The 12376-nt window shown below is 48.6% G+C and overlaps 1 protein-coding gene across 2 annotated transcripts in view; it reads right to left on the reverse strand.

Moving 5' to 3' along the window:
* The window catches only part of PANK3 (pantothenate kinase 3), a 32008-nt gene extending 21997 nt beyond the window's left edge, over positions 1-10011 (reverse strand). Inside the window, exons 1-2 of one of the 2 annotated variants that reach the window (XM_063447444.1) lie at positions 9856-10011; positions 9379-9433 (exon numbers count right to left, since the gene is read on the reverse strand). In XM_063447444.1, the coding sequence (XP_063303514.1) occupies positions 9379-9406 (28 nt within the window). In that variant the 5' untranslated portion in view covers positions 9407-9433; positions 9856-10011. Of the gene's footprint in view, positions 1-9378; positions 9703-9855 lie in introns of those variants that run through there. The other variant, XM_063447443.1, reaches the window with a different exon arrangement.
* Between the last annotated feature and the right edge of the window lie 2365 nt (positions 10012-12376).

A 12376-nucleotide genomic window follows, 5' to 3' on the forward strand; every position in this document is an offset into this window, starting at 1 on the left:
GGAATTCATTCAAACCCTCTCCAGGCTCTATAACACAGGCAATTCGCCTGTTTTCATTCCCTTGTTTGTGACCGACCGCAGGGCCAAAATGCATGGAACTGTTTTCGGATACTTTACCCATGCGGTCGGTCAAATCTTTGGAACCCCATATCTCACGAACCATTCATCCGAATGGGCTAATTTTTAAGTATGTTGGTCCCCCAGAATAGAGCTATCTGGGGATGTTGGATTTGTGGATGTACCCCAAGTATTTAGGGTACATCCAAAACTCGGGGAAAACTGTGTACACAATAAGGGGATTATGATGCTAGAGGAGGGGAGGAGATCTGTGGGAGGTTACTGCTTAGAGATTGGATAATGTCTTAAGTGATAGAACCTCCTCCCTTGCATGGGAGAGGGCTTTATAAGGAACTGTGGAATAAAGCTTGTGAGACTACTCCTGAAACTGTGTGTCGTCCAGTTATTGGGATTGCGATGGGGATACTGCTGTATTACTTTACCTGCTGGAAACCTTGCCTGTGGACTTAACATCACCTTGTTCCTGAGCCTCACTGGAATCTCTAGTGGAGAATAGCTGTGCAAGATCGGCTCTCCGCTACATTGGTTGGCAGCGCTGGGATCCAAACTCACAGAGGAACAAGCGTAAATGGAGTACGGATGGAGATTGATTTTTCTGCGCTAAAACGCTCCACGCTAAAGGACCTCCTAGAGGCAAGGGGTATACAAGCCAGCAATAAGAAGAAATCAGTACTTGTTACAGAACTCATGGCAGAGTACAGAATGGAGGGCGATTCAGTTCCGGCACAGAGGGAGCCGGGAGGAACACCACAAGGATCGGAATTCCAGAGGCAGGTTCAGTTCAGGCTATCCTTTTATGGGGAAAACCCCCCAACAGAAATTGTTACCAGGACAATGGCCGAGGTACAAGAATTCATCCTAAGGACACAGGCACCAGAACAAAGCTCTGCAATTAATGTGCCACAGGAAGGTAAGCCTAAAATACCATACCAGGCTTTTAAAACATATGTGGAGGCAGAGGAAGATATAGACGCTTTCCTGCAAGACTTTGAAAGACTGTGTGCACTGCATAAAATTAACGCAGAGGACTGGGTACCTATTTTGGCCGGAAGGTTAACCGGGAGGGCAGCAGAGGCATATCGGACTGTACCTAATGACGAAATAAGGAATTACAGTAAAGTGAAAGAAATTATACTCGCCAGGTATGCTATAACACCCGAGGCATACCGGCGGAGGTTCCGGGATCTAAAGAAAACAGAGAAGGACTCGCACGCAGAGTGGGCATGCCGATTACAGGGGGCAGCGCTCGGGTGGGTGCAAGCTAGCAAGGCACGTTCTATGGAGGATGTAATACAAATGTTGCTGATGGAGCAGTTCTATGAGGGAGTAACCAATGAGGTCCAGGAATGGGTAAGGGACAGAAACCCTACTTCCCTTACCGAGGCGGCTAGGAAAGCGGATGACTACCTGGATGCACGCAGGTCACAAAAACCTGCAGCTCCAAAAGCAACCTTTAAAACATTCGGGGGAAACAACTACACCCCAGCTCCACCGAGACCGCTACCACCACCTCCACCACCCGCTGCACAGCCCCGGTTCAGACAACCCACCGCTGGCCCCTGTCATCACTGCCAGAAGTGGGGACATTATAAAAGGGAATGCCCACAGCTACGGGACCGTTCCACCTGGATTCGTCCAGGCCCACCTCCACCCAGGGCGGCCGCAGCCCACCACTACCAGGACCTAGTCACCACCCCATATGGTTCCGCAGTCCCCATTACTACTGTGGAACAATGGGAGGTACTGCACGAGGCAGATCCGGTCCAGGCCAATGTGGATAATCTACGGCACCATCGACAGACGGTATATCTGAATGGTACAGCAGTCCGGGGATTACGAGATTCGGGAGCCACCATCACTTTGGTACAGAGCCACCTGATTTCAGATCAGGCAAAACTGAACAAAACTGTTGCCGTCCGGGTAGCTGGGGGAGCAGTGTACCGGCTACCTACAGCAAGGGTACATTTACATTGGGGAGCGGGGGCAGGGGAAGTGGAGGTGGGGTTGATGCCACATTTACCGGCGGAGGTTTTATTGGGGAACGATCTGGGGAGGCTCACTTCTGCTTTTGAGCCCCAGTCACCCACCACAGGAGAGGTCAACCCTGTAGTCACCCGACAACAGGCCCGCACCCAGGACCACAACACACTGCCGGAGGTCCAGGTAAGCAACCCTACCCCCCCTCTAGAATGTGTCCCCTGGGCTCCACCTAATGAATTTGTAGCTGAAGTCGCAACAGACCCCACGCTTCAGGTGTATAGGGACAAGGTTGGCACGGGTTCCCCCGGGGCGGAGGGAGAGAAGTTTATCTGGGATAAACAACTTTTATACAGGGAAACAACCAAACAGATTACGGGGTTAGACCCGATAGCGAGGAGACAATTAGTGGTACCACAGCGGTACCGGGCTGAATTACTCCGGATAGCGCATGATATTCCGCTATCCGGACATCTAGGGGTTAGTCGCACCAGGTACAGACTAACCCAGAGTTTCTTCTGGCCAGGGATTAGCCAGGAAGTACGCAGATATTGCACGACTTGCGATACCTGCCAGAGAGTGGGAAAAAGGGGGGATCGCAGGAAGGCTAAACTTCACCCCTTACCCATAATAGAGGAACCTTTTAGCCGAATAGCGGTGGATCTGATAGGCCCCCTCAATAAAGTTAGCCCGTCAGGAAAACGGTATATTTTAACGGTCGTAGATTATGCCACCAGGTATCCAGAAGCAGTGGCTCTGACCAACATCCACGCTGAGACGGTCGCGGATGCCCTCATGCGGATATTCTCCCGGATGGGATTACCCAGGGAGATTATCTCGGATCAGGGTACCCAGTTTACCGCAGAATTCACCCAACACCTCTGGAGGATCTGTGGCATTAAGCCTATTATCAGCGCCCCTTACCACCCCCAGACGAACGGGCTCTGCGAACGATTCAATGGTACCTTGAAGCAGATGCTCCGAACCTTCGCAGAGACCCACAAGGACTGGGAACGATTCCTGCCGCACCTCCTATTTGCATACCGGGAGGTGCCGCAGGAATCCACAGGGTTCTCCCCGTTTGAATTATTGTTTGGAAGGAGGGTCCGAGGCCCATTGGATCTTATTAGAGAGCATTGGGAGGGAGACCGGAGCACAGATGGCACTCCCATCCTACCATATGTGTTGGCCTTTCGGGACCGCCTAGAAGCGTTGACCAAGACGGTACGGGAAAACCTTCAGGAGGCCCAGACCCGCCAGCGTACATGGTATGATCGGGGAGCCAGGGACCGTAGCTTTCAGGTCGGGCAGAAGGTACTAATTTTAAAACCTGTCCGACATGATAAGTTACAGGCCGCCTGGCAGGGCCCATATAAGGTGGTGGAGCAAAGATGCGATACCACCTATATTATCGGCCCCTGCACAGGGACTGGGGGGCGACGCATGCTCCATGTGAACATGCTGAAGCCCTACCACGAGCGTACTGAGGAGGTAACCGCCATCTGTGCCCCTAACACGGAAGAGTTTGACAGCTTACCCCTCCCCGATTTGCTGGGGGATGGGCAGCTGTCCGGAGATTTAGGGGAGGTTACGCTGGGAGATCGGCTGAGCCCACAGGAGCGGATCGAGGTACAGCAACTATTGGAAGAGAAACGCGACACGTTCTCTAATGTACCTGGATACACGCCTCTGGCAACTCACCGGGTCGAGACCCCAGGGCAACTACCCATGCGCCAGACGCCATACCGCATTCCAGAAGCGGTACGGGCAAACATGCGTAAGGAGATCGACGAAATGCTCCAACTGGGGGTGATTGAACCCTCAGACAGTCCTTGGGCATCTCCTGTAGTCCTCGTACCAAAGCGAGACGGTACGACCCGCTTCTGCGTGGACTATAGGAGATTGAACGAGAAGACTGTATCTGACGCCTATCCGATGCCCCGGATAGACGAGTTACTGGACAGAATGGCCAGGGGCCAATACCTCACCACTATTGACTTGTGTAAAGGGTATTGGCAAATCCCCCTGGCCCCAGACGCCATCCCGAAGTCGGCCTTTGTCACCCCATTTGGCTTGTACCAGTTTAAGGTCATGCCATTTGGGATGAAAAACGCCCCAGCCACCTTCCAAAGGATGGTGGATCGACTCCTAGATGGATTCCAGGACTATACATGTGCCTACCTGGACGATATTGCTATTTTTAGCAATACGTGGCAGGAACACTTAGCTCACATCGGAGCTGTACTAGATAGGATAAGGGAAGCAGGTCTGACCTTGAAGCCGGCCAAGTGTAGTATCGGCATGGCTGAGGTACAATACCTGGGACATAGAGTAGGGTGCGGTAAACAAAAACCCGAACCCGCCAAAGTAGAGGCTGTAGCCCAGTGGCCCACCCCTAGGACTAAGACCCAGGTTTTAGCGTTTCTAGGGACAGCAGGGTATTACCGGAAGTTTGTTCCCAATTATAGCGCCCTGGCCAAACCCCTCACTGACCTGACCCGTAAGAACCTTCCCCGCCAAGTAAACTGGACCCCGGAGTGTGAGCAGGCATTCCAACAATTGAAAAATGCACTGATAAATGCCCCTGTCTTGGCAGCTCCCAATCCAACTAAACGTTTTCTTGTTCACACAGACGCTTCTATGTTTGGATTGGGGGCAGTACTGAGTCAAGTCGGGGCCGATGGCGGGGAACATCCAGTGGCTTACATCAGTCGCAAACTGTTACCTCGAGAAGTAAGCTACGCCGCCATCGAAAAGGAATGCCTGGCTGTGGTGTGGGCCCTAAAGAAGCTACAACCCTATTTATATGGACAGCCCTTTTCCTTGCTCACGGATCACAACCCGTTAGTCTGGCTGAACCGGGTGGCTGGAGACAACGCCAGGCTGCTGCGCTGGAGTTTGGCGCTACAGCCTTTTGACTTTAATATCCAGTACCGGCCGGGTAAGCAGAATGGAAATGCTGACGGGTTGTCAAGACAAACTGACTTGGAGAAATGATCCGTGAGCCCCCGGACATCCCCAAGCCGATCCGTGTTGGATCAGACTGTGTATGCCGGCTTGTGGGCAAGGGGGAGCAGTGTAGCGGATTGGTACCGGGCTGTCCCACGACATGTATGAGAATAAGTGTATTTGGTCATATGGCTGGTTTAATGTGTATGTACATGTATAGAAAGCATGGTATCCGGGTATAATGACAGTTAAATGTATGTAAAGAATTGTATTCCTCTAGTTGTTCGGTAGAATCATTCAAATAAAACAAGGGAATGAAACTACCGAACAACCAGACCACCCAGGAATGAGTGTGCCTCCAATTACCGTTTGCAACAATGTTGCAAACAGGTAATTGGCAATCAGTGCAGTGTGGTCTTTGTCCTCTGGGTGGCCGCCATTCGGGAAACAAACACGTGGCGGCGGCCATCTTAAACTACCGAACAGCGGTGTTTTGCCGTCGAGTGTCTGGAACTAAAATCGGACACTTGACTAGGCAAACACCGCTGAGACCTCCATACTTCCAGAAATTCGTATGGAAACTACCGAATGACCAGCCGTTCGGTAGAAAGAGCCCCATAAACAAGGGAATTCATTCAAACCCTCTCCAGGCTCTATAACACAGGCAATTCGCCTGTTTTCATTCCCTTGTTTGTGACCGACCGCAGGGCCAAAATGCATGGAACTGTTTTCGGATACTTTACCCATGCGGTCGGTCAAATCTTTGGAACCCCATATCTCACGAACCATTCATCCGAATGGGCTAATTTTTAAGTATGTTGGTCCCCCAGAATAGAGCTATCTGGGGATGTTGGATTTGTGGATGTACCCCAAGTATTTAGGGTACATCCAAAACTCGGGGGAAAACTGTGTACACAATAAGGGGATTATGATGCTAGAGGAGGGGAGGAGATCTGTGGGAGGTTACTGCTTAGAGATTGGATAATGTCTTAAGTGATAGAACCTCCTCCCTTGCATGGGAGAGGGCTTTATAAGGAACTGTGGAATAAAGCTTGTGAGACTACTCCTGAAACTGTGTGTCGTCCAGTTATTGGGATTGCGATGGGGATACTGCTGTATTACTTTACCTGCTGGAAACCTTGCCTGTGGACTTAACATCACCTTGTTCCTGAGCCTCACTGGAATCTCTAGTGGAGAATAGCTGTGCAAGATCGGCTCTCCGCTACATGTACTATGGACAATCAGCATCTCCTCATAGAGATGAATTGAATCAATTAATCTCTATGAGGAAAGTTCAGTGTCTGCATGCAGAGGGAGGAGATACTGAATGTTTGGATGCATTTTAGGCAGCCATGACCCAGGAAGGATCTCTAACAGCTGAGGAGTGGCCAGTGAAGTTATCACCAGGCTGTATTGTAAACACTGCATTTTCTATGAAAAGACAGTGTTTACAACAAAAAGCCTGAAGGCAATGATTCTACACACCAGAACAAATTCAATAAGCTGTAGTTGTTCTGGTGACCATGGTGTCCCTTTAACCCCTTAAGGACACATGACATGTGTGACATGTCATGATTCCCTTTTATTCCAGAAGTTTGGTCCTTAATAGGTTAAAGGGACACTATAGTCACCTGAACAACTTCAGCTTAATGGGGTTGTTCAAGTGAGAACTATAGCTTCCTGCAGCCCCTCTCATGTAAACACTGTATTTTCTCAGAAAATACAGTGTTTACATTGAAAGCTAGGAACACCTTCAGTTGCAGTCACTCAGAGTGAACCAGAGGGATTTCGGAGTTGATGGAGGCATAATATGCCTCCATCCACTCAGATCTGCTGTCAGCAGAGCACAGGGCAGCACTGTGCACAGCATCCTGTGATTCAGTAACTCCTCCCTCTGCATGCAGACACTGAACTTACCTCATATAGATTCATTGATTCAATTCATCTCTATGAGAAGATGCTGATTGGCCAGGGCTGTGTTTGAATCATGCTGTCTCTGCCCCTGATCTGCATCTTTGACCGTCTCAGCCAATCCTATGGGGAAGCACTGTGATCGGATCAGGCTACCACATGTCAGCAGACTGCTTGTTTTTCTGAGTCTAACAGCATGCAGATTTACAGCTTCAGGCTTGAATACAGTAAGATTTTTACTATATTTATGGAGGCATGAGGGGCCCAGATGGTGGTGTTAACACTATAGGGTCAGGAAAACATGTTTGTGTTCCTGACCCTATAGTGATCCTTTAAGGATATTTACAGACATTTCAATGACACAGTGATTGTCTTCTATTTTGAAAGGTCATACAGGTACTGCTGACAAGAAGGCAAATTCCAAGAGTCAGTCGGTCACAACTTGGGAAAAAGAAAGATAGAGGAAAAAAAATAAATAAATAAGGACTTCAATAAAACTTTAAATGGAGAGGTTATGTCCAAAATGTGTGCCTAGTGTCAGAATTCTTCCAAGCCCAGTTTAGAAGCACAAACCCTGGTCCCGTTTCAGCAATGATATTTTGACTATGTTGTTGCGGTTCTTTACCAATATTTTTTGCCCAAGTTGGAAGCTTTAAAAACTGCACGTCGTGACAGTCACTGAAATTCCCACATTGCACAATTTCAGAAAGAGGAATACAAACTGTTCTTTAAAGTTCTGTCCACGCTTGTCAGCTGATAAATGTAAACTCTGTTTTTTCGCAAACTAATGAATGATCTGCATAATCTGATTTCACATGGGACGCAAGATTAATTTAAAGGTACTCATTTGTGTCTTGTTACAGTATAATAGATATGCAAAGATACCATGTTACGCAATATTATAATTCTTGTTTACATTTATTTTTACAAAGCTGTGATTAATACAAATATATGCGGTTTATTTCATCTGTATATCAAAAGATCACCTTGAGTTACACTCTGGTGAGAGTTCTGCCAATCACTAGGTGTATTATGTGTTATTGCAGTAAAATATTCATAAAATTGTTTCAAGAAATTCAGATGTCCTCTACTGAATCTGTACAAAAAAAACTATGCTTTTCACCATGTGAAAACTTAATGTCTATCTTGTACTTGACAATTGCCTTTAACAGTTAAAATAAGAAAAAAATAGGATTAAACCCCAAATTATGGACTTCTATTTTATGTAGTTAACTTCTGGCAAAATGTGGATTTTCAAACAGCTTTCTTCTGCTGCATGTGATCCTTTCCCATCACTCTTAATGGATGAAAACAGAAAGTCTCACTCAATGCACAATAAACACATAGCATGTCATCATGCATGCAGAAAAAGAAATCCTCTTAAATCAGTGGTTTTGGTGCACAGATGCAGTGTTTTTAAAACTGCAATGAAATCAAAATACCTCAAGTGACTGTCACTGGAGCAGCTTCCTCCTTAAAACATTTGAGAGTTTAAAAGGTATCCACAACTGGCATCACTGCACTTAATATCATGATGCTGATTGGTAAAGCAAAGTGTATGGTGCGCATGCTCCACATGTCATTATGATAAACATTGTACTGGATCAGAGATCATCAATGTTACAGATATTAATCTGGGCATATGGGGCTACAAAGAGGAGACTGTCTCTGTGATAGACAACATATTTTTATTTTAAAACACACACACTTACACTTTCTTTTCCCAACTGGAAACCAATAGGCTAAAAAATAAGCCAACAGGTCTCACCAGATCATTTAAGGTCAGGTGCACTTTAAAGCAGACACTACTGACAGCTATGACTCACAGGAGATAGTGCAATTTCACAACCTGTAAGTGTGTAGATGAGTTATAACAACAAAAATTCAGATTCTCCAGCTGTTCTATAATCTTATGAAGCTTAACGCGAAAGAAAGAAACATAACTTTTCCAAGCAAGTTTGGTGAATGGGGAGTCACTGATCAGCAGCGCTCCTGCCGGACAGCACTCTGCACCTCCTTAAAGTGACATTTCAGAAACCCGGGCTGGGGAGTGCGGAGATCACTGCTGGAGCCAACTTTGGAGTTAAACCATTCTAGAATGGTTTCACCCCTTGAGGTAAGAGTGCGCCCGGGTGCCTCCTGTCCCTATAATAACTTAATTTACATGAAGTTGTTTTGGTGCCTGAAGTGTCCCTTTAATATTCAATGGTTGGACCATCAATATAGGACAGCCAATAGACAGGCCCCAGTTATTGTAGTACTAACCCTGGCTGGGCATTATGAGACTTGTAGTTTTACAACAGCTGGGAATCCACATTGTGTTGGCCCCTCCTCTATACCCTGACAGGTGTTTGGCAGAGGATCACTACCTGGTGACAGGTCCCTCTATAAACCTTTTGTTTGCCCTTCCTCCTCTTTCACTAGCCACAGCCCAATCATTAAACAAAGGTGCCATCCACTTACACGGCTTCTTGCCATCCTTGATCTTCATGGTGTCTCAATGGACTCGGTTTCTTGCCTGTGGGAAGAAAAAGAAGATGCTCAGTCACAACCAAGATGGCTCTGAGGCTGGCAGTGTCGGTGGGGGCGGAGGAGGGGTGCGAGCTGAGCGCCGGGAGGGAGGAGAGGCTGGGACGGGGGAGATCCGGGGACGCGCTCTCCTCACACTACACACAGAGTCTCCGAACCAGACACCCGTGTGACTTCACCTCCCTGGAGCCAGCCCCGAGCCCCACCACACATACACCCAGCCCGCACATCATAAACAACCACAGCGCTCCTACTGGATCATACACACACGGAAGTGATCACAGCGCGCAGAGACCACCGGGAGCTGTAGTCTTCAGGAAAAGACACGCCCACCAACACACTGCGAAACGGGCCGGAGGGAGGGGAAATGGCGGACTACAATACCCTTCGTGCTTGGCGGTCGCGCATTACCTAGAGCGCTCGTTGCGGCAGATTTTGTCAGGCAGTGGGCTCCTCTTCGATACCTATCGCTGTATGATTGTAGGCGGTGAATAGAGAGAGAGAGAGACAGCCCTGACAGATCAATGAAGGCGAACGGGTGCTCTGCCGTACGTACCCTGACTGACGGGTCACAGGGGGGCGGGGTCACGCGGCTCACGCCAGGCTGATTTGAGCCAATGAGCGCGACTGGTAGCTGGTGTCAGCCAATCAGAAGTGGTGGAATGACTGGCTGTCGTTACTGTGGTATTGTGTGAAACAACTAGCAGCCATGTGCAATGTGCTCATCATTCCATAGTTACTGTATTACTGAATGTGAGAGCACTGTCATTATATGGTGCATTCTCACCTGGCAGTAATGTCACCAATGGTGCCAAGACATACCTTCACCTCACTTAATTAAATAATGTAAATTTTAATAAGTTACACATGTATTCATTATATACTCCAGCTAATGGTACTCTTTGGCCCCTGCTCTGAGCGGCGGGTGGGGGCCCTAAAGTAAAATAATGGGAGGGGAACCTATTGTCCTGAGCGGTGGGTGGGGGCCCTAAATACTAATTGGGGGTTACCTAATGTCCTCCCCCCTGGCCCCCACCCCCGAGTGTTGGGTGGGGACCTAATGTCCTCCCCCTGGCCCCTTTTAACCTGTCAAAGAGTTCGGAAATAAGTGGTATAGGGTAAGCATTCCATATGGTGTTTTTCTTAAGCGCCCTGTAATCAATACTAGGATGCAGATCAGTAGGTATGTGCATTGGCAAAAAAATTTGTTTCAGTTTGTCATTCCGAAATTCGGTTCGGCACTTCCGAAATTTGGCACTTCGGTTCGGTTCAGCACTTCCAAAATTCGAGAATTCTGCACATATGGTAAGTATAGGGGTAGGGTTAGGGTAAGGCTTAGGGGTAGGTGTTACGGGACCTCTTCCGGTAGCCCGATCTGTTACCTCCCGTTAGTTCCCTTCCTTCAGCTGATCAGGAACTCTTGCATGGTTAGGGGACTTAGCTCTATGCGCTCCCAGGCCGAGATGCCCATGGAAGGGGTTACAGGGTTGAAACCTACATTGCTAGATAGCCCTGGTCCCCATCTCTGATCCCTGGAAAAAGTGGGGTGGTCGGATGTACAGAGCCCGAGATATCAGTGTTGAAAGTCTGGGGCTCGAGGCTCTGTACATTACTGAAATTAGTTCCATGGAGTTGCTTGGTTTAGTCCAGCTAATTCAAACTTCGCACCTAAACCAAGCAACAACTAATCAGCCGAAAGGGCGCGAACCAAATCGCGCTAATCAGCATTCAGGGGAGGAAGGAGTTTCGCTGCCCAATCTGAAGAAAGGGCACGAATCTCGACTGCACCAATCGGTGCTGAAGGAGGAGAGGGACTTCACTGCCGAATCAGAAGGAAGGGGGCTAAACCCCATTTGAACGAGCCCTCCTTCTCCGCTTGGTCGCCTGCACCCTGCAGCGACCAATCAGCACTCACTCGTGCTGACCAACCAGGAGAATGTCGCAAACTCAGTTTGAATGGGCGTTCCCTCTCCCATTGGTCGGCACAAACTTCCATGCGGCCGTGAGACTGACTCACAGCTCCAGACATTCCCTGCTGGCGTGCGTCCCTCTTTCCGGTGGATATCCCCACGCAGGTATCCACCATAGAGGGCGCTCTCCTCGGCAGCCACGAGCCTAGCCTCGTAGCTCCCAGGTAGGGGAAAGGGACTAGTGACTACAGCTCCCTTGAGAGCAAGTAGGAAGGTCCCCGACACAGGGACCAAAGACAGGGTGCGCAGGCCGGTTCGGGATACTAATGCTGCCCCCTGGTGATGTTCGGCTATACGAACCTGCGCCGCTTGTTCCCTTGCGGTCTGTGGTTTTCACACCTCTTCAGCGAGGTGTGAACATTTTAACCACACATTCTAAATGGAGTATCGGGGTGGTCCGGCGCACGAAGCCCCTGCGTGGCTGAAAAGTAAAATGCACTGTACATTGTAAAAATACAAGTGGAAACACACAAATAAAACAATTCCATACAGATACATGGAGAACCATCGAGTACAAGGGGAATTGGTGGGAATAGACACTGGGGACACAAAATACAAGGCAAACACATAGGCATATACAGTGGGCATCATACTTAGTGGCGGTGTCCCGCCACAGTATGGTTAGGAATAGGGTTGGGTTAGGGTTAGGGTTAGGAGTAGGGTTAGGGTTGTGTTAGGAGTAGAGTTAGGGTTAGGTTAGGAGTAGGGTTGGGTTAGCAGTAGGGATAGGGTTGGGTTAGGAGTAGGGGTAGGGTTAGGAGTAAGATTAGGGTTGGGTTAGGAGTAGGGTTGATTTAGGAGTAGGGTTTGGGTTAGGGTTACGAGTAGGGTTAGGTTTTGGTTAGGAGTAAGGTAAGGGTTGGGTTAGGAGTAGGGTTAGGGTTGGGTTAGGAGTAGGGTTAAGGGTAGGGTGAGGAGTAGGGTTAAGGTTGGGTTAGAAGTAGGGTTAGGAGTAGGGTTAG

This window comes from Pelobates fuscus, chromosome 3, assembly GCF_036172605.1.
Source record: "Pelobates fuscus isolate aPelFus1 chromosome 3, aPelFus1.pri, whole genome shotgun sequence".
In the NCBI taxonomy this organism is placed as follows: domain Eukaryota; kingdom Metazoa; phylum Chordata; class Amphibia; order Anura; family Pelobatidae; genus Pelobates; species Pelobates fuscus.